Consider the following 26,153-nt stretch of genomic DNA (forward strand, 5'->3'; position numbering starts at 1 on the left):
GGCAAATTAAAATTATGAGGTATTGCTACACACCTATCTAATAAGAAAGCGACAACACCGAAACCTGGTAAGGATGCAGAGAAACTGGGATCGTGCGTATGTTGCTGGTGTAACATATAAAATGATGCAGCCTCTTTGGAAAACAGTTTGGCAGTTTCTTAAACTAAATATGCAACTATGATGCCAGCCAGCAAATACACTCCTGTGTCTTTAGAACAGAGAAATGAAAACTATGTTCATACAAAAACCTGTTCATGAATGTACAATGAATGAAAGTTACAGAAAGGGGAACAGATTAGTAGTTGCCCGAGGTTACAGAGGAGGCAGAGGCAGGAGAGAAGTGAGTGTGGCTATAAAAGGCAACAGAAGCCTCCTTGCAGTGAGGGGCATGTTCTGTGTCTTGACTGCATCAATGTCAATTATCAAGGTTGTGATGCTGTATTAACAGTTTTGCAAAACACTGTCCATTAGGGGAAATGGAGTAAAAGATACATGGGAACTCTTAAAACTGCATGTGTATCTATAATTTTTACTTTTTAAACTCAAAATTAAAAGCTTAAAAACCACTGTTAGAATTTTTTAAGAATTTATTATACTAAGGTACTATTGATGCATTGATAGTATATCCTTTTCTATCTGTATTTGCTCTTTGCCAACTATACATTTTATTCCTTTGGTTCTAAGAAAGATTAATAACAAAAGCCAGCCTTCTTAGCTGCCTACCTTCAAATATAACCCTAGTATCCCGAGTTAGGATCAAGGACTATGAGACATGTCAAGGGGTGGGAGTGAGAGAATCCAGTGTAATAAACATGGCACATATAGTTAAAACAAATTGAAGCATTATTCAAGAAAAATGGGAGAAGACAGAAAAATTCAAGCATGTTTGTTAATACTTAACACACACTCATTACACTTCTCCGGCTTCCTCAGGACTGAAACCATTCTAGACCTGATAGTATAATCTGATGATTTTGAGGCTGGAATATTAATAAAAACCTGTTTTAAAAGAAGGGAGGGGAATATAAAGGAGGATAATACCATCATTCTCATCCTTAGTTAGGTTTCCAAATTTCCATTAAAAATACATATGAACAAATACAAAAGAATGTAGATAAAAGATTAAAATCAAACCCTTGTAAAAATATCCAAGCTAGCACAGCCAGAGGCACAAAACCTATCAAGTGCTACTAAAGTAATCAGTCCAATACCTATAAAACTACAAGGAAAACTTACAAAAGTAAGAGTCTCAATAGGTAGACACAGTTGTCAGCATGGGTACCATGGAATCTAGCTCAATACCCTTTTGGTATTTTAAAAAATACATTAATCAGCCAGATTAATAAAGTTAAAAAAAAAAAAGTCTCGTTTTACTGTGAGCTGCTTAAAAATATTGCTACCCCAGTACCTCAGGGCCTTGACCAAAGGAGTGGATTCCAAAGGACTGAAAGATCTTTCTATATATGATTCCTACATGTTCCTTCACTTCAGGGCACCATTAAGTTTGAAAGATAAAAATGAAAGAATAACCAGTAAACCAACAAAGATCATGTCTTAATCACTATATGTTTATTAACAGAACTATCCTGATAAAGATTTTAAAGCCTATTTTCCGCATTCTACTTAAAGTCGCAGGATTCAGACCGGGAAACAATAGCCAACTCGTCCACTTGTTACAAAATGACTTCTTAAGAGACTAATCCTTTTCTAAGAACAAACAGAAAACCTGAATACAGAGCTCATAAAATATCAAGTACTGAGAGGCAAGAGGCAAAGACCCCAGAGATAAAGGAAGCTGGAAGAAATGAATGTGAGGATGCTTTTCCCCTCAAGGCATTTTCCAAGTTGCAAGGCAATAACTAAGAGGTAAATGAGCTAAGCCCCACATTAAGTCAACTCTATGAAGGGAAAAAAACACCATCCAGACCCTCAAAATATCTATATGGTTCTTTCATATTGCAGACCAAAAACTGATCAAATAGTCAACCTACAAAAGATATGGAAAATTTTATTTGAGGCAACCTGAGGAACCCAGGAGACAAGTCTCTCAGAAAGATCTGAGAACTGTTCCAAATAGGTAAGGGGGGTGGCCAGTATATACGTGATTTCGATGAAGGGGCACGTGCAATCAATCACACTTCTCGGCAGAAGGTTACTGCTATTCTCGAGGAACAGACATCCTAATTAATGGTTGTAAGTGCTTTCCTAAGTACGGGAAGATACAAGAAACTGGGTTCACAAAATCTCCTGAAAATATATAACTATCTGAGGGCCAGTTTTATCAGTTTTCCCAGAGTACAGTAAGTCCCTCACCCTGAATTCCTTTCAGTGACTGCAGTGGCTAAAGACTTGATTCTTGCAAAACTGGATGGTGGGCGACATTCTTTATTTTACGATCCCCTCCCTTTTGGTCTTAATTTCAACCAAAGTTTGGGAGGCATTTTGTGACTAATTTGTCCCATGGTGCTAGGAATGCTCCTTCAGTTCAGGCCAGGATTTCGTTGATAAGCCACTCGATGTGCCATTACTGGACTCGATGTGCCATTACTGGACTAGGCCCTCTTGGCAGTAACCAAAAGCCTCTGGACCACCTGATTTACTAGTCTATTATGGTCCAGGAAATGGTTCCCTCTTGTTGCTTCTTCCCATATCTATAGTTACACTATTATAATCACTGATCTTATAAGAAAGATGTATTGGGTCAATCATTTCAACTCCCCTAGTCATCGTTATTTTTATCAAACGCTCAGTCACATATTTGGAAGAAACAATAATCTTGTAAAATAGGCAGAATAGGAATAAAATAGCTAGTAATATTAATAAGGTCATAAGTATTTAAGCTAAGAACTTCCACTAGGTGCAGCCCAGAATCTCCCCACGTTGTCTGACCGGTCTGCTCTGTACCAATCACTATCTTTAAGGGAACTGATATATTGGCATTGTACATAAAGTTCACCAAAGATGTCTGCATACAGAAGGCAGAGTGGTGGCTCATCGTGACCCCTCACAGGATTGAGAAAGGAATGTTATCTTCTAAGGAGTTACGTGGCTGGCACCACAAGAAGAAAAATTGAGCTTTATGGTTGAGCAGGTATTTCTGCCACTGGGGAAGCCTGGTTAACGCATAACGCAGATGCACAATGCACACTAGAGGGGAAGGAGGAGGCCAAAGAAGAAGTTTCATGTTTAAATTTTTCTTGCCTTGCCTTAAAATATGAATTTTTATTTCATCAATATCCAATGCCCAGCATGCAATCAAAAACACCAGCCACACCAGCAGGTAAGACCAGAAAACAAAGAAGTCAGTTACACATCTGAAGTACTGAAAGGAAAGTACAGCCAACATTAGACCCAGCAAAAATATCCTTTAAAACTGAAGGCCCAATTAAGGGATTTCAGAAAAACAAGTACTACCAGCTCATCCATTTCCTTATAGTATAACCTTGGGCAAATGTCTTAACTGTCCTCTCTGTCAGAATTTTGTCATCTTTACAATAGAGTTGACAGTAGTCACACCCCACCCAGAGGGAGCTGTGCATATTAATTGATATAATACATGTAAATACAAAAAGAAAACCATTTTTATCCTAGGAATATGTCCTTCTAAAAGATGACAACAGGACAAAGCAAAATCATGACTATGTGAAAACACCCATCACATCACTGAAAATGGAAACAACTTAAATATCCATCATAGTACGTGGATTGCCACATGGCCTTTCAGATGAAGGTGTGGATCGATCTTTCTTGATATATAAACACACTTGTAGCTCAGTGCATAGAAAAAAAGGCAAGTTACAGAACAGATTTACAAAAGACATGATCCCATATATGTAGAATTGAAGGTAGATAACTACATGTATACATACGCACAGAAGTTTCTAATATGGCCTTCTGTTCATTTTTTGAGTTCTCAAACTTACTTGACAACTCAGAGATGAGCTAGCTCTTTGCATATCGACCAGTTTTAAATATGGGCCTTAATAAATGCATAAGCATATAAATATTAAAAACAGATCTACTGGGCTTCCCTGGTGGCACAGTGGTTGAGAGTCTGCCTGCCGATGCAGGGGACACGGGTTCCTGCCCCGGTCTGGGAGGATCCCACATGTCGTGGAGCGGCTGAGCCTGCATGTCCGGAGCCTGTGCTCCGCAACGGGAGAGGCTGCCACAGTGAGAGACCCGCGTACCACAAACAAACAAAGAACAGATCTACTGAATTACTAGTATTCAGTTCAGATATTTTCAGACTTACATCTTTATTCTTGGTAACAATGTTGCTAAATAATGACCTGTTGATGACACTATTATTTCTCTTCTGGCTTAAACGAAGACCAAAGAGAGTTCGAACTTCGTTTTCATCTGGACTGTAAGACTGGTCCATCTAAATAAAACAAAGTTAAGGAGTTAAAAGAGTAAAAAATATGTCTACATCCCTCAAAATTTTTCACTTAATTTATGTTCAAGATATTTCATTATAAGCAAGGTTATATGCATTTTTTCTAACTTAGGCAGGTACAAGATCATTTCAGGATGGGTGTAATAGAATGGTCAGGCACCAATATTTTGCTCCAAAATTTTTTATAGGTTTTATAATCTTATAGGGTTTTGTAACTTATACCAAACATTAGAACCAATGGTTCCAACAGAGCATTTCTGGTCTCAGTAACTGAAAGCACTATACATATGGTTTTTTCTTAAAAAAAAAAAAACTAAAACAGATATGCTAACAAATAGGCAGTGGCACAAAAACTAACCTCTAATTTTTTTCTAAGAATCTACTACAAATACTTAATTAAGACTTAGATTAAAAGTTAAAAGAGTGGGCTTCCCTGGTGGCGCAGTGGTTAAGAATCCACCTGCCAATGCAGGGGACAAGGGTTCAAGCCCTAGTCCGGGAAGTTTCCACATGCCGCGGAGCAACGAAGCCCGTGCGCCACAACTACTGAGCCTGCGCTCTACAGCCCGCGAGCCACAACTATGGAAGCCCGCGTGCCTAGAGGCCATGCTCTGCAACAAGAAAAGCCAACGCAATGAGAAGCCCACGCACGGCAACAAAGAGTAGCCCCCGCTCGCCGCAACTAGAGAATGTACGCATGCAGCAAGGAAGACCCAACACAGCCAAAACTAAAACAAAACAAAGAAAAGTTAAAAGAGAGAGAACAGCATTTGTAGTCTGTGTCTTTGTTATTTGAAAAGGAATATGTCATTCATTGCTTTCTTCCTCTCCCAAATTTTTAACTGAAATGATAGTAAGACACGGGAATAACCTGCATGAGACAACTCTCTCTCTAGACATTTTTCCAAATTTGACAGTATTTCTTCATTTAACCTTTGGATGATCTTTGATTTAGAAACCACTGATATCTGTAACTTATAAGCAAGACCTCATACTAATTCTGCTTAATCTGCATTTTCCTGAATTCTAAAATGGTCCTTTTCCCTTTATATTATAAAATTTCTAAAACTGAGATGTGCCCGCCTATTAACTGATGTCATAAAAAAACCTCTCAAATAAACAGAATATTGAGGAAGCCCTGGTGTTCTTTTGACACCCTGAAACATGATACTGTCTGGTGCTAAAGAGGTCATGATCAGGGTCAGGCTCAGGATTTGGAAAACATTCTTCATGATGCTACAAGTAACTGCTAATAGCGAGAAGTACTTACTACTCTTAATGACAACAACAAAAAACAGTTAAGAGTGAAAATACAGTGGCAGCTAACTGAATGATTAAGTACCTTTTAAAAAAGCTACTTCTGTCAAGTAGCTTTTTAAAAAGTATTACATTTAATGTGGTATTTTTGTTTTCTTTCCTTGAAAAGCTGACATGGAGTCTATGGTGAACCATGTAGTTATTGGTTTCTTAAAGTGAAGAATAATAACTTTCAATATATGGAATTTGGATTCCACAAATTTTTTTTTACATTAATACCTTCTGAAAAACAGTATTATGAATTTTAACTTTCAATTCAAATAACTTTTTGCTTTATCCATTTATGATCAGACTACGGGCTAATTTCCCTAATGTATAAGAGCTTTTAAAAATCAGTAAGGAAAAAACTCAACAATCTATTAGAAAGACAGGCAAAGAACATGGGCAGACAGTTCATAAAAGGGAAGTAAAAACACTTAAATGTGAAAAGATGTTCACCCACACACAATGAGAAACTAAAACTGCAATGAGATGCCATTTTCATCTAACTGCTAAGATAAAAATGTTTAAAAACTTGATGCTAGCAAAGGTGTTAGGAAACAGGCACCCTTACACATTCCCATTAAGACATAAAATTGGTGGTACAACCTTAAAATGAGCAGCATCTATCAAAGTCACCAACACAGTCTGCAACCCAGTCCTAATTTTATTCTCAGGATTTCCCTCTAGCTTATTTCACTGCAGGGTATGTGTAATAGCTAAAGACTGGTGACTGGCTAGATAAGATACACAGATACGGGACAAACCTCCAAGATGATGAAGCAGTGTGCATTTGTGTCAGTGGGGAGAAAAAGAAGAAATGCAAATGCAAATATCTGCTGAATATGTATAGACTACCTATTTCAGGAAAGGTGAGCAAGAAATTGAGACTATTACTTTTAAAAAAGGTAACAGCGGCAGAAGGGAAGGATGAGGAGACTTCAAATAACCTTCAATACCTTTTGAATAGGAAACCACATTAAATATATTATTTTTAAAGAAATGAAAAGTAAGGGCAGGAAAGCTATCTTGATCTTAAACCCAAAAAATTAATAGGAAGAAAAAATTTTCAGGGTTAAGGATAAAAAAACCATAGTAAAGAAGGATAAATTAGAAGGGTGCCAGTATAAAGGAAAGATTAAATATGGGGAAAAAGAGACAAAAGAGAAGAGCAAATTACTGTTTCAAACATGAATTGCACTAACCTGAAGAACACAGTAGTTCCCATTTTTCTTCTTAGAAAGTAATTTCAAAGCTTCATCTTCATATCCCGGGGCAATAACACCATCAGATACCTATATGTGTATTAAATATTAATTTCTATTTTAAAAAATTAGAGAACACCTCTTAAACAATCTAGAGATAATTATCTGTCGTAAATAATGCAGTAGCAGTTTCTGGTTTCTGCCTCCACCAGATAATACAAATACTATACTTGGAAAAGGTAAGTCTATGCTAGAATACAACTTTCTACAGCTGATCTTATCTCATTGGCTGTCCTTCTGGTTGTCTGTTTCAATTTTAACCAAGAATATATGAGTGATTCGCTGTAATACACGTATCTTAGGAAGAAAAATGATTTTTTACTCTTCTGTTCACCGGGAGGTTTTGTACTAGAAAGAGCATGTTCTTCTAATTCTGGCTCTGCCAAAACCTGGCTAAATGACCCGAGGCAAGGCAGGCTCCTCAACAGCAAGAAAAGAGGTCAGAGGAAATCAGATTTAACACATTATAAAGATACGAAAGTCATAGCTCACACCCCAAAGCCTCGTGCTGTAACCTATAACGCAGCACACCAGCTCCACGGCAGCTGGGGATGGCAGGGGTGATGGTAAGGATCCCTAAAGCAACTAAATATTGTCAAGTCACAGCCCCTGTTAGCCTTAACTGCTAACTGTTTGTTTCCCTCCGAGGCATCTGATCTCCTTCATCTTCTTCTCTATCTCCCCAGCCCCACCCCCACCTTTCCAGAATGCCTGTTTGGTACTCAATTGATGGGGGTTAGTTTTTTAGAGTAGTTTATAATTTCCCTCACTATACAGTCTCTTTCATTACAGACCGAATGAAAGTTTACAGCCACGTTCACTATTACGTCACCATCCAAGATAGCATCCTCTATTCTTCAGAAACAGTAACTCTGGCATTAAGACAATGACTACTAGAAAATTTTAAAGAATTAAATACATAAAACTTGATCACAATAGCCAAATACAAATATTATAGGTTATGGTTTCAATAAACACTATGAACAAATTAAGCTCTACTTAGTTATGCATGGGACAAGATACAGAATGTCCACTAACCTCTCTAGAGATAATTTTGGCAGTAGGGACATCACAAACATCAGATAATGCGACAAAATCACCAAAGGAAGACATCCTATCAGCCCCTGTAAATAAAAATTAAAACGCAGTATTTATCACAGATTCTCCATCCTTATACAGAAAAAGGTAATGTTCAACAAACCCCAATGTGATCATATAAAATCTAACTTCACTAAGATTTAAACAATAGATTAATAAGTCATTTAACCGAAATAATCAATAAGAAATATTCTTTCATTTTACCTCCTAGAGCAACATTCAGCAAACTTTTTCTGTAAAGGGCCTGATAGTAAATATTTTTTAAGCTTTGCGGCCACGTGACCCTGTTCCACCTCCAAGACTGTGGTTAGCAATCAGCCACCGACAATACTATGTGGCCCTGTTCCAACCAGACTACATTTACAAAGCTAGGTGGTGGGCTGGATTTAGCCAACGAGCCACACTTTGCCAACCCCTGTGGTAGAAAGTAAACCATGAGAAAGTGTCTCAATAATCTCCCATTAATTTTACAATAATATTCACAGGTTATTAAGCTCATGCATTAGATACTTGTGAATTATATAAAGTATAACTTTAACAAAATTCAGTGTACTTAAATAACCATACAACTTAAATTTAGCAATACAAATACATTCAATAGCCTAATCTGAAACTTCATGCACCAAATTCCAATCGTGCTTCCCTTTATTACATTAAATACTAAAACTAACACACACTTTTATAAACAAATTTATTCCAAGGCTCTCATATAGTCATTCTGAAGTATTAATGAAAAACAGATTAAGGTAATTTGAAATCCTATAACGAAACAAAGGATATTACTACTTTAAGATAAAATATTGCTTTTCCTCTCAAAAAGAAAAAAAAACAACAACAGAAAAAGCGCTATTATTCTTCTGACCTCTTGCTCTTGCATATGCAGTGGATATGGGTGTGAGCGTTTCATACATATCATAGACCATGCAGACTTTGGCTTCATCTTCACTGAGTGGAACTCCAACAGCAGCGCCTGGTATAGAAAACCATAAATAAACCAAAAATCTCAAGTGACTACTTATTAATTCCTAAATCAGGACATTTTTCTAAACATCATCTAGTCTATACAGCATAATTTCTAGTGCTTGGGCCAAATTAAACAAAAACATGTTTGGCCAGATAATTAAATGCCAAAAATGTAACTGCAAGGGAGGGTGAGGCGGGGGGAATATCTTCTCCAGCCTCTGAAAACAGAGCCACTGTCTTGAGTCTGCCAACACTAGGCGTGTATGAAGCTACTTTAATTCACTGCTGACTCTCTGTCCTGCTTGATATCACACACCGTTTATTTCTCTGCCACTCCCATTGTTTTCATATCCAAAAACTATCTGAGAACTAATTATGTGTTGAATTGTCAGTAGGTGACACAAATAACTAAGCTGTACAGCTGACTTAAACACAGAAGAACAAAGGTCTCTCATACAATGGCCATAAAAAGTTAGAGTGCCGTAAGAACAACTTGTGTCTCCACTCAGTTAACTTCTCAACCGTGTGGAAAAATGTTTAGTTTAGTCATACTGCATTCAGCAGTATCACTTTTATTTTCTAAAACATGTTTCCACTACAAATACAACTATTATCTGACCTTCCTATCTCATAATAGTGTTACATATTATATATATGTAAAAGACAGGTGTGCATGGTATTGTTATCAGATTTTATCCAGTTACTACATTGATACTGTTATTAACAAAAGTGGTTTCGGACTTCACAGAATGTCTATATTCGCTTTTGAGTCTTGTCAAACTTCCAAAAAATTTTTTAGAAAGTGTATTTTGAACAGTTCCAGAGAATCCCAGAGGGCAGTGCTTTACCTGCCGGGCTGACATGTTTGAAAGAGGCAGCGGCTGGAATGCCTAAAGCTTCTTTGAGTTCCTTCACCAGCTGCCAGGCATTCAAAGCATCACACAAGTTGATAAATCCAGGGGCTCCATTCAAAACTACATATAAAAATATAAATACACATTAACAAGCCAGGTCAATAAGATCAGATATGTGTACATTTCCTAGAAAAATTTTAAAAACACATATATAAAGATTACACAAATATGTTGAAATAAAGTATAACAAAGAGGCAAACAGATATACACGAACATACAAGAACTTGCTGAGACTGAATAAAGCACCCGAGTCTGAGCCCATCTCAACAAACACACACACACCACACAGGTGTGTGAACACATACGTGTGCACACACCACTGGTGGACCAAAGCCAGCCAATCCATAAATAAATCAACAAAGAATTCAGGAACAGGAAAAAAGTACGACTAGACTAGTGGTCATCAGGGATCCACTTCAGTACAGAAATAAGATCAAACAACTGTGGCAACTTTACTGTACAATTTATAGTATAAAATTTAAATTGTAAGTCCTGTCAGTTTAACAAATAATGTTACAAACTAAAGCAAGAGTTTAGTAGGTGGGAGAGATGGAGGGAAAAACGTGTGTTGGGTTTCTCTTCTTTTATACCAGACTCGGTACACTCAGTCTAAAGTTGAAATGCAGTTAAAAAGGAGACTACAACTTTTTCACTGCCTATTCTCTTAACAGTGGCAGGATTTTTAAAAGCCAAAATCTTGTGAATAAACATTTATAAGAAGTTCAGTGCACACACAAAACTAGTGGGCCACTAATTAAAAACAACTTTATAATTTCATTTCCTTTGTGTTATTTTGGATAGCACATACTTTTAAAAACAAAACCTTGCCAAACATCTATTGAGTGCCTACTACAATGTTAAGCACTGTTCTAGGAACTTGGGATACTATCAGTGAATAAAACAGTCCCTCCCAAATTACTGTCATCGACAACCCGCTTAGATAGCCTCATCCAAGAGGGCAGACAGCAGAAGCAAGAAGAACAATTCTGCAGCCAGTGGACCGAAAAACACATTCACAGAAAGACAGACAAGATGAAAAGTCAGAGGACTTGTACCAGATGAAGGAACAACATCAAACCCCAGAAAAACAACTAAATGAAGTGGAGATAGGCAACCTTCCAGAAAAAGAATTCAGAATAATGATCGTGAAGATGATCCAGGACCTTGGAAAAAGAATGGAGGCAAAGATCGAGAAGACGCAAGAAATGCTTAACAAAGACCCAGAAGAATTAAAGAACAAACAAACATAGATGAACAATACAATAACTGAAATGAAAAATACACTAGAAGGAATCAATAGCAGAATAACTGAGGCAGAGGAACAGATAACTGACCTGAAAGACCAAATGGTGGAGTTCACTATCACGGAATAAAGAAAGAAGAATGAAAAGAAATGAAGACAGCCTAAGAGACCTCTGGGACAATATTAAACGCAACAAAATTCGCATTATAGGGGTTCCAGAAGGAGAAGAGAGAGAGAAAGGACCCGAGAGAATACCTGAAGAGATTATAGTCATAAACTTCCCTAACATGGGAAAGGCAATAGCCACCCAAGTCCAGGAAGCACAGAGAGTCCCAGGCAGGATAAACCCAAGGAGAAACACACCGAGACACATAGTTATCAAATTGATAAAAATTAAAGACAAAGAAAAATTATTGAAAGCAACAGGGCAAAAAGACAAATAACATACAAGGGAACTCCCATAAGGTTAACAGCTGATTTCCCAGCAGAAACTCTACAAGCCAGAAGGCAGTTGCATGATATACTTAAAGTGATGAAAGGGAAGAACCTACAGCCAAGAATACTCTACCCAGCAAGGATCTCATTCAGATTTGACGGAGAAATCAAAAGCTTTACAGACAAGCAAAAGCTAAGACAAATCAGCACCACCAAACCAGTTCTTCAACAAGTGCTAAAGGAACTTCTCTAAGCAGGAAACACAAAAGAAAAGGACCTATAAAAACAAACACAAACAATTAAGAAAAAGGTCATAGGAACATACATATCGATAATTACCTTAAATGTGAATGGATTAAATGCTCCAACCAAAAGACACAGGCTCGCTGAATGGATACAAAAACAAGACCCACATATATGCTGTCTACAAGAGAACCACTTCAGACCTAGGGACACATACAGACTGAAAGTGAGGGGATGGAAAAAGATACTCCATGCAAATGGAAATCAAGAGAAAGATGGAGTAGCAACTCTCATATCAGACAAAATAGACTTTAAAATAAAGACTATTACAAGAGACAAAGAAGGACACTACATAATGATCAAGGGATCAATCCAAGAAGAAGATATAACAATTGTAAATATTTATGCATCCAACATAGGAGCACCTCAATACATAAGGCAAATGCTAACAGCCATAAAAAGGGAAATTGACAGTAACACATTAACAGTAGGGGACCTTAACACCCACTTTCACCAATGGACAGATCATCCAAAATGAAAATAAATAAGGAAACAGAAGCTTTAATGACACATTAAACAAGATGGACTTCATTGATGTTTACAGGACATTCCATCCAAAAACAACAGAATACACTTTTTTCTCAAGTGCACACAGAACATTCTCCAGGATAGATCACATCTTGGGTCACAAATCAAGACTCAGTAAATTTAAGAAAATTGAAAACACATCAAGCATCTTTTCTGACCATAACGCTATGAGATTAGAAATCAATTACAGGGGAAAAAAACACAAACACATGGAGGCTAAACAATACATTACTAAATAGCCAAGAGATCACTGAAGAAATCAAAGAGGAAATCAAAGAATACCTAGAGACAAGTTACAACGAAAACACGAACGATCCAAAACCTATGGGATGCAGCAAAAGCATTTCTAAGAGGGAAGTTTAGAGCAATACAAGCCTACTTCAAGAAACAAGAAAAATCTCAAACAATGTAACCTAACACCTAAAGGAACTAGAGAAAGAAGAACAAATAAAATCCAAAGTTAGTAGAAGGAAAGAAATCATAAAGATCAGAGAAGAAATAAATGAAATAGAAACAAAGAAAACAAGAGCAAAGATCAATAAAACTAAATGCTGGTTCTTTTTGGGTTTTTTTGCATTTTAAAAAATCTGTGTTCTAAAAACATACCAGTGAATGCTATAAATAAGGTAATAAGACATAAAACAAAAAACGCTGGTTCTTTGAGAAGATAAACAAAATTGATAAACCATTAGCCAGACTCATCAAGAAAAACAGGGAGGGGACGCAAATCAATAAAATTAGAAATGAAAAAGAAGTGACAACAGATACTGCAGAAATACAAAGCATCCTAAGAGACTACCAGAAGCAACTCTATGCCAATAAAATGGACAACCTGGAAGAAATGGACAAATTCTTAGAAAGATATAACCTTCCAAGACTGAGCCAGGAAGAAATAGAAAATATGAACAGACCAATCACAAGTAATGAAATTGAAACTGTGATTAAAACTCTTCCAACAAACAAAAGTCCAAGACCAGATGGCTTCACAGGTGAATTCTATCAAACATTTAGAGAAGAGCTAACACCCATCCTTCTCAAACTCTTCCAAAAAATTGTGGAAGAAGGAACACTCCCAAACTCACCACCATCCATCATCACCCTGATACCAAAACCAGACAAAGATACTACAGAAAAAGAAAACTACAGACCAAATAACATTGATGAATATAGATGCAAAAATCCTCAGCAAAATACTAGCAAACAGAATCCAACAACACATTAAAAGGATCATACACAATGATCAAGTGGGATTTATCCCAGGGATGCATTTCTTCAATATATGCAAATCAATCAATGTGATACACCATATTAACAAACTGAAGAATAAAAACCATATGATCATCTCAACAGATGCAGAAAGAGCTTTTGACAAATTTCAACACCCATTTATAATAAAAACTCTCCAGAAGGTGGGCATAGAGGGAACCTACCTCAACATAATAAAAGCCATATACGACAAACCCACAGCAAACATCATTCTCAATGGTGAAAAACTGAAAGCATTTCCTCTAAGATCAGGAACAAGACAAGGATATCCACTCTCGCCACTATTATTCAACATAGTTTTGAAAGTCCTAGCCACAGCAATCACAAAAGAAAAAGAAATAAAAGGCACACAAATTGGAAAAGAAGTAGTAAAACTGTCACTGTTTCCAGATAACATAAAACTACGTATAGAGAATCCTAAAGATGCCACCAGAAAACTACTAGAGCTCATCAATGAATGTGGTAAAGTGGCAGGATATAAAATTAACGCACAGAAATCTCTTGCATTCCTACACACTAATGATGAAAAATCTGAAAGAGAAATTAAGGAAACACTCCGATTTACCACTGCAACAAAAAGAATAAAATACCTAGGAATAAACCTACCTAGGGAGACAAAAGACCTGTATGCAGAAAACTATAAGACACTGATGAAAGAAATTAAAGATGATACCAACAGATGGAGAGATATACCATGTTCTTGGATTGGAAGAATCAATATTGTGAAAATGACTATACTACCCAAAGCAATCTACAGATTCAATGCAATCCCTACCAAACTACCACTGGCATTTTTTACAGAACTAGAACAAACAATCTTAAAATTTGTATGGAGACACAAAAAACCCCCAAATAGCCAAAGCATTCCTGAAGGAAAAAAACAGAGCTGGAGGAATCAGACTCCCTGACTTTGGACTATACTACAAAGCTACAGTAATCAAGACAATACGGTACTGGCACAAAAACAGAAATACAGACCAATGGAACAGGATAGAAAGCCCAGCCATAAACCCACGCATCTATGGTCAACTAATCTAAGACAAAGAAGGCAAGGATATATGATGGAGAAATTACAGTCTCTTCAATAAGTGTTGCTGGGAAAACTGGACAGCTACATGTAAAAGAATGAAATTAGAACACTCCCTAACACCATACACAAAAATAAACTCAAAATGGATTTGAGACCTAAATGTAAGACCAGACACTATTAAAATCTTAGAGGAAAACATAGGAAGAACACTCTTTGACATAAATCACAGCAAGATCTTTTTTGATCCACCTCCTAGAGTAATGGAAATAAAAACAAAAATAAACAAATGGGACCTAATGAAACTTCAAAGCTTTTGCACAGCAAAGGAAACCATAAACAAGATGAAAAAACAACCCTCAGAATGGGAGAAAATATTTGCAAACAAATCAACGGACAAAGGATTAATCTCCAAAATATATAAACAGCTCATGCAGCTCAATATTAAAAAAACAAACAACCCTATCCAAAAATGGGCAGAAGACCTAAATAGACATTTCTCCAAAGAAGACATACAGATGGACAAGAAGCACATGAAAAGCTGCTCAACATCCCTAATTATTAGAGAAATGCAAATCAAAACTACAATGAGGTATCACCTCACACCAGTTAGAATGGGCATCATCAGAAAATCTACAAACAACAAATGCTGGAGAGGGTGTGGAGAAAAGGGAATCCTCTTGCACTGTTGGTGGGAATGTAAACTGATACAGCCACTATGCAGAACAGTATGGAGGTTCCTTAAAAAACTGAAAATAGAATTACCATATGACCCAGTAATCCCACTACTGGACATATACCTAAAGAAAACCACAATTCAAAAAGACACATGCACCCCAATGTTCACTGCAGCACTATTTACAATAGTCAGGTCATGGAAGCAACCTAAATGCCCATCAATAGATGAATGGATAAAGAAGATGTGGTACATATATACAATTATTACTCAGTCATAAAAAGGAATGAAATTGGGTCATCTGTAGAGACCTGGATCGATCTAGAGACTGTCACACAGAGTGAAGTAAGTCAGAAAGAGAAAAACAAATATCGTATATTAACGCATGTATGTGGAACCCAGAAAAATGGTACAGATGAACCGGTTTTCAGGACAGAAATAGAGACACAGACGTAGAGAACAAATGTATGGACACCAAGAGGGAAAAGCGAGCTGCAGGGGATGAATTGGGAGACTGGGATTGACATATATACACTAATATGTATAAAATGGATAACTAATAAGAACCTGCTGTATAAAAAAATTTTAAAAAAATTCAAACATTAATCTGTTTCTCTATACTTCTTCCAAACAATAAAATGCTCTTTGAATTTAAAAAAAAAAACAAAAAAAACCCAAGTTACTGTCATCATGGAGCTTACGGGTGGAGTTAGAAAGGAAACAAAATGCACAACAGAATTATACGATAGAAAATATTAGGTATTTACCCAAATGAGTTGAAAACTTGTGTCTACACAAAAACATGTACACAAGTGTTTATAACAGCTTTATTCATAAACTGCCCAACAGCATCCGAACATTCTTGATGTCTTCAAAAGGTGAATGGATAAACTGCGGTACAGCCACACACAAGGAAATATTATTCAGCAATAAGAGGTAATAAGCTACCAGAAGACACAGGAGGAAACTTAAATGCATATTGCTAAGTTAAAGAATCAGTCTGAAAAGGCTATATACTGTATGTTTCCAAGTACATGATACTGGAACACAGCAAACGTATAGAGATAGTGGTTGCTAGGGGTTAGGGGGGTGGAAGGGGAGGAGTTTTTAGGGTGGTAAAACTATTATGTAGGAAAATTTCACAGCGAATACATTATACATTTGCCCAAACCTGTAGAATGTACAACATATTCTGAATCTAAACTACTGATCTTAGTTAATAATAACGAACCAATATTGATTAATTGTAACAAACGTACCACACTAATGCAAAGTTGTTAACAGGGGAAACTGGGGGAAGGTGGACATATGAGAATTCTTTGTACTTCTGGGAAATGTTTCTGTAAATCTGAAACTGCTCTTTTAGGGGACTTCCCTGATGGTCCAGTGGTTAAGCCTCTGCACTTCCACTGCAGGGGCATGGGTTCAATCCCTGGTTGGAGAACCAAGATCCCACATGCCGTGCAGTGCGGCCAAAAAAATTACTGTTCTCATGGAGCTTATGCAAGAGGCATAGAAGAAACAAAATAGGCAATAAACAGTAAACAACAAAAGTAAAATATCCTATAAGACATACAACATGCAAAAATTAAATGAGACATCTTTTATAAAACTCCCCCATCTCCCTTTTTTTATACTTTAGACTAATTGTGGTAAGTGGGAGAAAACTTGGCTTCTGAAACATTTCAGTTAGTTAGAATAACCCCTTCAAATTATCAAATTTCCAAAGACACTAACAACTCTTTAGACACAAGAGAAAATGCTATAGAGAAATGTTTAAAGTTGTTTAATTTATTAAACAGTTGAAGCAAAACAGAACTCTTCTCGTTTCCAATCACAAGAAAACCAGTCATCAACATCACTCTCTCTCTCTCACACACACACACACACACACAACTCTAGGGCTGAGCACACGGGCTTGGGCAGCATTAGAAAAGATTCCAAATATACCTGAGGCAAAGTAGTAATAGAATTTACCGACTGTCAAGAGCAAAGAAAAGAGTATTTTAAATGCTCCTTAAACTTCCTGCACTGCTTCTCTCTCCTCCCCTCTCTCCGCTGGTAACAGGGAGTAAACAGCACCAATCTACCAATGTGCGCTCTGAGCTTGCCTTCTCAGTGCCTGAAGGAAGCTGTCCGTGCTCTCACCCAGGGCAGCCCCCCACCAACTTCAACCCTCCGAAGTCTTCACACCTACAAGTCTCTCCTCTGCCCACTGGACCCACTCTTCCCTTCTACCAGGGAGTAGGACGTGCTTGCTCATTAAATGGTCCACCTTAACAACAAAACAGAACCAAAAACTGTAAAATCCCTCTTATAACTCTACAAATCCTTAAGCCCTGACTAATTTCTCTGTTCAAAGAATTATCTTTATCATTCTTCTTTCCTAACCTCACATTCCTATTTTGGCCCATTGTAACTGGGCTTCCAGATCCATCATTCCAAGGAAACTGTGTTTGTAACATTCCCAAATCAAATAGCTACTGCTCTCAGCAGCATTCCGACTGGTTGAAACTCTGTAGGTTCTCTGATGGTTCTCCACTGCCACATCAAGGTTTGGTCTTGACCGTCTTCTCCAAAATTCAGCCACCCCATCCTGTCCTACATCTTCAAAACCATCTACACACCAGACATTCGAATCTGTATCTTCAACTTGACTTCTCTCCAGAACCCTGGATTATCTCAATATTTTTTGTTCACAAGTCCCACTGACAGCTCAAACTTCAGGCAACTATAAGAGGTACTACGTAATTTACTTTATCTTCTAAAAACTGAATCACACCTGATACAATAGAGAGAAAGACACACACATCCAGACACGGCAAACTGTGCCACGTTAACGCTCAGCTTTTACCTGTGATTGGGAGCTTGGGCTTCAGGGTATATAACTGGGCAGGAGTTTGATGAGGGTTCATTCCATACCTCAAGGGCATCTGAGATATTCCTTTACTATATTCTTTCCTGAAGTAATCTGAAATTGCTTCATCATATCGTGCCGTATGAGTGAAAGCCTAGAATAAGAGTTAAGATTTGTGAAAATAGCTGCAGTATTTCTGAAAGTGAGGTAAAAATGGTTATAAGTAGTATATATCAAACTACAACCCACAGCCCGCACACATGCCTGTGCAGGAAAGACACCAAATAATAATAAATGGCACAAAGAATTATTCCCTTTCCATTTCTCTTTCAATCTTTTGACAGACTACCTCTCTGATAGTTGGTCTTTGCATTTACAGCAAAAGGATAGCAGCTCCAAGCAGAACCCTGGAGGGTGATGTAATCTGGTGAGAACTGAGTACTGTTCGTCTTGCAAGCACTGAACTAGATAAAAGCATGTCCGCACCTTCAAGGCTAACTGGCGTCTTGTCTCCAAAGATGTGTCTTTGCTGTCGGAGCCCTGCATCTCTGAGGACACAGCCGCGTAGTCCTCTGGTTCACACACTACTGTCACTCGAGTGTGGTTTTTGGCTGCCGCTCTCAGCAGGGTTACTCCCCCTTTGAAGAACAAAAGACGATTTGCATTTTCTTATCAGTTTCACCTCTTTCAAATCAAGTCACTGTACGCATACGTACTTTCTACTATAATTCTTGCCTTACAAATAAGAGAAAAATAAGCCAGATGAATCTCTAAACAGAGAAAGAGCTCAGAAAATATCGATGAATCGGTCACCCCAGAACACAATCTGGGGGGGGGGCGACTATCTGCTAGGCCCTCAATAGGGAACGTCCAAGAGTCATCTTGTTTACAGTGTAAAGAAGTGTCTCCTCCAGCAGTCTTCAAATATGGTTTTTCTGACTTACCAATATCAATTTGCTCAACCGCCACTTCAACAGTTACAGCCGGAGAAGCCACCGTCTTTGCAAAGGGATACAGATTACAAACGACAACTCTAAAAACAAAGAGGAATTCAGCTGTCACTAAAAACTCAAACTTCCGTGGTTTACACACCTCAGTCAGTAGCTGTTAACATGACCAAACCCCTTAAGACCTAAAATATCAACTGTGAGCCTGACGTTTTAAAGTTCTAAAGTTACTCTGAAACATCAGGACCTCCCACATTCGCAAGAGCATAGGTATACAGAAGGGGCTGTAGTCAGCAAATGCTCTCAATGCACGTTATTCCCTCCAAATCATATTGCAATGTTGCTGCTTGGGTCACCTTAGCTTCCCACTGTCCTAGCAAGCCATCAAAATTTAAAAACAAAATTTTAACTGAAATAAAATACAAAGCTACCGATAATATCCTCAATTGGGAATGTGATCACCATTATCTACGACGTTGGATTTTACACTCTATTTCCAGTGGATTGTGTAAAATGATGAAAAATGATAGGTCATTCTAAAGGGGAAATATTTGTTTTGTCTTCAGAAAGGTCATACACAATAATGGTAAAAGGACAAAAGAGTAATTTAAAGGACAGACCTGATCTAAAATTCACCACCAGTGAAACAGAGATCCACCCCTAGGGCTGCAATGTGAGGAGATATGTGGGCAGGTTCCCCAGTGAAATAAGCACAACTGGTAAAAACTAACAAAAAAAGAAAAACAGAAGGGGGGGTGGTGGGCAACACTTCCCAATGCCTGATACTAAAACCAGACAAAATGTCACACACACATTAAAAAACACCCAGAACAGTATCTTATGAATACGGACCAAAAAGTCCTTAACATACTACCAAATTGAATCCAGTAAAATATAAAAAGAAGTACACACCACAGCAAAGTATGGTTTATCCCACGACTGTAAGGTTGGTTTAATATCTAAAAGTCAATTATTGTAATAGCTATGTCAATAATATAAAGGACAAAAACCACCTGATTATCTCAATAGATGCACAGAAAGCATCTGATAAAACTGAACTCATTCATGATGAAAACAGTCAAAAATTAAGAATAGAACTTGCTCAACACGATACAGGATATTTAAAAACAACAACCCACAGCTAACATCATACTTCAAGGTGAAAGACTGAAAGGTCTACCTTAAGATCTGGAACAAGACAAGGATGTCCACTCTCACCATTTCTACTCAACCCTGTACTGGAGGTTCTAGCCTGGTCAATTAGCAAAGAAAATGAAATAAAAGGCACCAAGATTGGAAAAAAGTGATGCTATCTCTATTAGCAGGTGACATGATCTTGTATCTAGAAAATCCTAAGGAATTCACACAGAAAAATCATTAGCACTAATCAGTAAATAAGTTCAGCAGAGTTGTAGGATATAATCAATTGAACTTATACACACTAGCGAGGAACAATCCAAAAGTAAAATTAAGAAAACAGTTCTACATACAATAGCGTCAAAAACAAAAACAAACAAACAAATTTATGAATAAATTTAAAAAAAGAATATGACTTGTATCTTAAAAAGTACAAAACAATGTTGAAAGAAATTTTTAAAAAATCTTTAGGGGCTTCCCTGGTGGCGCAGTGGTTGAGAGTCTGCCTGCCGATGCAGGGGACGCGGGTTCGTGCCCCGGTCCGGGAAGATCCCACATGCCACGGAGTGGCTGGGCCTGTGAGCCATGGCCGCTGAGCCTGCACGTCCAGAGCCTGTGCTCCGCAGCGGGAGAGGCCACAACAGTGAGAGGCCCACGTACAGCAAAAAAATAAAAATAAACAAATAAATAAATTAAATAAATAAATAAATAAATAAATAAATAAATAAATAAATCTTTAGAAAGAGATGCCATGTTTATGGACTGGAAGACTTAATATTGTTAGGATGGCAATATTCCCCAAATTGATCTACAGATTCAAGATAATTCCTACAAAAATTCCAATGCCCCTTTTTGCAGAAATGGGCAAGCTGACCCTAAAATTCATATGGAAATGCAAGGGACCCTGAATACCCAAAACAATCTTGAAAAAGAAGAACAAAGCTAAAAGACTCACACTTATCATTTTCACAATTTACCGCAAAGATAATGGCGTGGTGCTGGCATAAAGGAGGTATAGATCAAGTGTACCAAGATCATTCAATGGGCAAAGAATAGTCTCTCCCACAATTGATGCTGAGACAACTGGATAGCCACATACTAAATAAAGCTGGACCGCTACCTCACACCCACATATAAAAAAAGTAGCTTAAAAGGAATCAAAGACCTAAGCATAAAAGCTGAAACTAAAAAACTCTTAAAAGAAAACATAGGCATGAATCTTCATTATTTTGAATTATGAAATGGTTTCTTAGAAATAACACCAAAGGCACAGGCAACAAAAGAAAAAGTATAGGTAAGTTGGATATTACCAAAATTTAAAACTTTTATGATGGTCAAAGGATACCATTAAGAAAGTGAAAACAATCCACAGAATGGGATAAAATGAATTCTTACAACTCAATAATAAAAAATAAGTAACTCAATTAAAATGGGCATCTGAACAGACATTTCTCCAAAGGTATACAAATGGCTTATGCTCGTGAAAAGATGCTCAACCTCATTAGGACATGCAAATCATAATCACAATGAGATACCACATCATAGGATGGTTAGAATCAAAAAAAATCAATAACAAATGTTGCTGAGTATGTAGAAGTGAGAACTTCTGTACACTGCCGGTGGGAATGTACACTGATGAAGCACTTTGGAAAATAGTCTGGCAGCTCCTCAAAAGTTTAAACAGTTACCAGATGACCAAGAAATTCCATTCCCAGGTCTATACCCAAGAGAAATGAAAATATATGTGCACACAAAAATTTGTACGTGAATGTCCATAGCTGCATTATTCATAACATCCAAAAGTGCAAACAATCCAAATGTCCATCAACGGATGAACTGGTAAATGGGAGCATATCCATACAATAAATTACTTTTCAGCAATAAAAAAGTGGATTGATATATGCTGTAACATGGATGAACCTTGAAAACACGCTAAGAAGCTAGTCACAGAGGACCATATATTATACAATTACACTGATATGCAATGTTCGTGTAAATCCAGAACAGAAAATACACTAGTGGTTGCCTAGGTTGTTGGAGGAAATGAAGAATGAAAGTTAATGGGTAGAGTTGTTTTGGGGGGGAGGGTCAGGGTGGGAGGTGGGGTGATGAATATATTCTAACATAAACTGTGGTAATAATTGTACAACTCTAAATATACTAAATTACTAAACTACTGAATTATCTACTTTAAACTGGGGAATTGTATGGTACATGAATTAAGCTGAATAAAGCCATTATACATATGTATTAAAAAGAAAGACTGAATATCATTATGCAAATAACTAAGCTACTTATATGTATGACAATTTAGATCACAACTTCCTAAAAAAGCAAAGGTTGTTTAAGCATAATTATGTATTTTAGTAATATAAATTTGGTAAAATCAAAATGCTTATTTACCCACATACAATGTCACAAATGTCCTCAATAATTGTTTATAGTAAGTGATCAGGAAACTAAACCTAATGCTAACCTTGACCTTTAAAAAGAGACACCAGATTTGGCTTCTTTGTCTTTGATCCCTAATGTATTAAAAGTTCAACTTTGAATTTTTACCTTATAAGACTGAAATCAAGTCTGGCCATGTCAGCATTATCTTCTGGGATATTACGAGCCAAGATGCCTAATTTAACAAAGGTAGAGTATTAGGTTCAAAAAACAAGTCAGAATAAGGTACTTCTTTCCAACACAATCCCATCAATCAAGTTAAAGCCCCTAGCATTGCCTAATTAAGAATACCAGACAGTACAAATCTCAGATTAGTGGGTATACTTAAAAACTGTTTGCATCAGTTCCTGATTCCCTTTCTCTTGAGCAACAAAACATAAAAGGAATTTTCATATAACTGTTGCCAGTTCCATCACTCCATGTACTCCCATAAATACTGAAGCATTTTGAAAGAATTCCTTTGAAAGTCAGTTACACTGTGATGCTTTATTCTAAGTTTGGAATCATCATAAAAGTTTTTTCACGCTCTAAAATCTAAGTATTTTCATTAACTCCAGCAGGAAATATCATACTCTAACTTATTTATCAGGCCAGGACTAACAGCAAGCAGAGGGATCCATCAAGTAATAAAGCAAACCAGATTTTAAACAGGTTCTAATGTATTATGAACTTTAGCAGCACATGTGACAAAACCAGCATAACCTCACACATAAGTTTTTTTTAAGCTATGACCTGCCTTTTTCCTTATTCCTTTGTTGATTCTACAAAGTAACTGATTGTTTTAAACTGAAAGTATCGGGGCTTCCCTGGTGGCGCAGTGGTTGAGAGTCCACCTGCCGATGCAGGGGACGCGGGTTCGTGCCCCAGTCCGGGAAGATCCCACATGCCGTGGAGCGGCTGGGCCCGTGAGCCATGGCCGCTGGGCCTGCGCGTCCGGAGCCTGTGCTCCGCAACGGGAGAGGCCATGGCAGTGAGAGGCCCGCGTACCGCAAAAAAAAAAAAAAAAATACTGAAGGTATAAACCACTTACCAGCATGGACTGCAGGATGCAAGGTTTTCACACGCCCCCCTAACATTTCAGGAAATCCAGTTACCTCAGAGACGTCTCTGAAAACAGATAAACAGAATATTGCTGGTGCTTCTGCTGAGTTGTCATTTTACATTTTACACCATTCCAAAGCATCTTCCAACATTTTTTCAGAGCCTGGATTTTCAGAATTCAGAAAATGAATCATAAGCCATACTAATGAAATATTAAGAAATAAATCCAACTCACAAGTAATTTGGCAATATACAACAAAGTATTAATATTCTTATCTCAGAAACAGACTAAAGAGAAAGCAAGGATTTATTTTTACGATTAAACTTTAAGCATAAAGACAGCAAAGTAAATGAGTGGGACAATAAAAGATTGTTTAGTAAAGTGGTGTTGGTATTAGAATAACTGGTTAACACTATGCAAATACAGATTCCGAATCAAAAGTTTGAGCTCTTTAATAAAAGAAGTACCAAAATTAAGTATGTGAGGAATGCTTTCAAAACACTGAACAAAGGACTGAGCTATGTAAATTTTAAAACTTTTTACTCAATACATGAAAAGAAAAAGCTGGAAAAAGATAATCACAAAACATGACAAAGGGACACATAAAAGACAGCATTTCATTATCAATCCATATCACCAAACTGACCTGAACCCTCTCTGCCTGAATTTACAAGCAAATTTTTAAAAACCCACAATATGTGAAAAAAGCAACAAGCAAAACCATCTGTCTTCTGTATGAGCTATGAAATTAAAAAAAATATGCTTATAAAAACACTGGAAGGAAACACATCAACATGTTGAACATGGTTACCAGAGATGCTAAGGGAAGAGAGACTGAATCTTCAGAGTTCAATTTTAATGATGTCAACAGTTTCACTAACGAGCCAGTCAAAACAGATCATATGCATCCTGCAAATCACAACTTCCTTCTTGCCCAACAGACAGTCCACCTAAATTAATCTGTTGTGGCTGAGGAGGGCTCTGAAATGAGGACTCTGGGGGTCCCAACTCCTTACTCTGTAAAAATGAACAGAAGTTACTAAATTTCTCTGGGCCTCATCTCCCTCTTCCACAAAGGTGGTTAAGTAGTTTACCAATCTCACAGCCTGGCTGGGAGGAGTAAATAACGTTATTTTACTCAGTGCTTGGAATACATTACTTTCTGGTCAACGTCATTACACTAGGTTCTGATTGGACTCAACTTAAAAAGCAAGTTGTGCCTTACCTGACTGCCAGACCAGCATCTCTGAGAGCTTTTGCAGTCCCTCCAGAAGCGATCAGATGCAAACCCACAGAAGCTAGGTTCCTGGCAAATTCCACAAGGCCGGTTTTGTCAGAGACACTCAATAAGGCTGAAACAGAAAACATTTCTCATCACTCGCTGTACACATTACATTCCTCAAGGCCGGGGAGGGGGCGGGTGGGCAGTCGGGAATCTCAAGGCCCTCACTACCCAGACCTTGACCCGGGGCCGGGCCTGCCGCCAGCGAACCGCACTTCCGCGGGCCGGGGCCTAGCAGACCGCAGCGCCGCCTCCCACCCTGCCGGGCCCCCGCAGCTCCCGCCCGGCCGCCGCCATTGCCGGGGTGAGGGTGCCGCGGAGCACGGATGCCGATGGCGCGGCACCTCCAGGGCGCCAAGGGGCTCACCGAGCTGGCCGGGTGCCATGGCTGCAGGCGGCAAGGCCCCGGGGAGCGCGGGGCACAAAAGCGGAGACGCCACGTGCGGAAGGAGGGGCGGTGCGGCCAGAATTTACGCCGGAAGGAGGCGGGGCGGACCCGGTGGGCGCCTGATCCGTCACGTGACCCAACCCGCCCCCTGTTCAATTTCAGACGCGAAATTGGAGCCTCAGGGTTGTAAGGGAATGCGGGGTGGGGTGCGGTGCAGCTGGCTTCCTAAATCCAGAACTGGAAGGGATCACCGCCTACAGTCTCACACTCCGAGAGTGATTTGTCCCTGCCCTCAAAATGTGGTCGCCCCAAGCCTCGGGAGCTAACTCCTGTTGCCCAGGGCAGCCTGTCCCGGAGGCTGATCAAAGCGTCAGAAGCCCTGACGGAGAAATCAAGAAAAACACAAGGAAAAGTTTTTAGAGCAGCAAAGCTGGAAAGCATCTTGGCAATCATCTGCTTTCCTCCCGTTTCAATATATTAAAATAAGTAAAACGAAGGCCTAAAGATTAAGTGACTCCACAGTTCCCAGAGGCAAAATGAAGTGAAATTGACATTCATTTGAGATTCCACCTTATACAATAGCCTGAAATCTGCTTATGAAAGGTGGTGTCTTCTGGCAAATCGGTAAATATTTAA

At 38.1% G+C, this 26,153-nt stretch overlaps 1 protein-coding gene across 4 annotated transcripts in view; it reads right to left on the minus strand.

The window, feature by feature from the left end:
- The window catches only part of ATIC (5-aminoimidazole-4-carboxamide ribonucleotide formyltransferase/IMP cyclohydrolase), a 30,912-nt gene extending 5,267 nt beyond the window's left edge, over positions 1-25,645 (minus strand). For 2 of the 4 annotated variants that reach the window (XM_067740691.1, XM_067740690.1), the window contains exons 1-12: positions 25,497-25,645; positions 25,073-25,199; positions 23,836-23,912; positions 22,914-22,980; positions 19,215-19,303; positions 18,757-18,908; positions 18,268-18,424; positions 9,870-9,995; positions 8,921-9,028; positions 7,999-8,084; positions 6,901-6,990; positions 4,256-4,384 (exon numbers count right to left, since the gene is read on the minus strand). In XM_067740691.1, the coding sequence (XP_067596792.1) occupies positions 4,256-4,384; positions 6,901-6,990; positions 7,999-8,084; positions 8,921-9,028; positions 9,870-9,995; positions 18,268-18,424; positions 18,757-18,908; positions 19,215-19,303; positions 22,914-22,980; positions 23,836-23,912; positions 25,073-25,199; positions 25,497-25,515 (1,227 nt within the window). In that variant the 5' untranslated portion in view covers positions 25,516-25,645. Of the gene's footprint in view, positions 1-4,255; positions 4,385-6,900; positions 6,991-7,998; positions 8,085-8,920; positions 9,029-9,869; positions 9,996-18,267; positions 18,425-18,756; positions 18,909-19,214; positions 19,304-22,913; positions 22,981-23,835; positions 24,010-25,072; positions 25,200-25,306; positions 25,450-25,496 lie in introns of those variants that run through there. The other 2 variants (XM_067740693.1, XM_067740692.1) reach the window with 2 other exon arrangements.
- Between the last annotated feature and the right edge of the window lie 508 nt (positions 25,646-26,153).

This window comes from Pseudorca crassidens, chromosome 6, assembly GCF_039906515.1.
Source record: "Pseudorca crassidens isolate mPseCra1 chromosome 6, mPseCra1.hap1, whole genome shotgun sequence".
Taxonomy (NCBI): Eukaryota; Metazoa; Chordata; class Mammalia; order Artiodactyla; family Delphinidae; genus Pseudorca; species Pseudorca crassidens.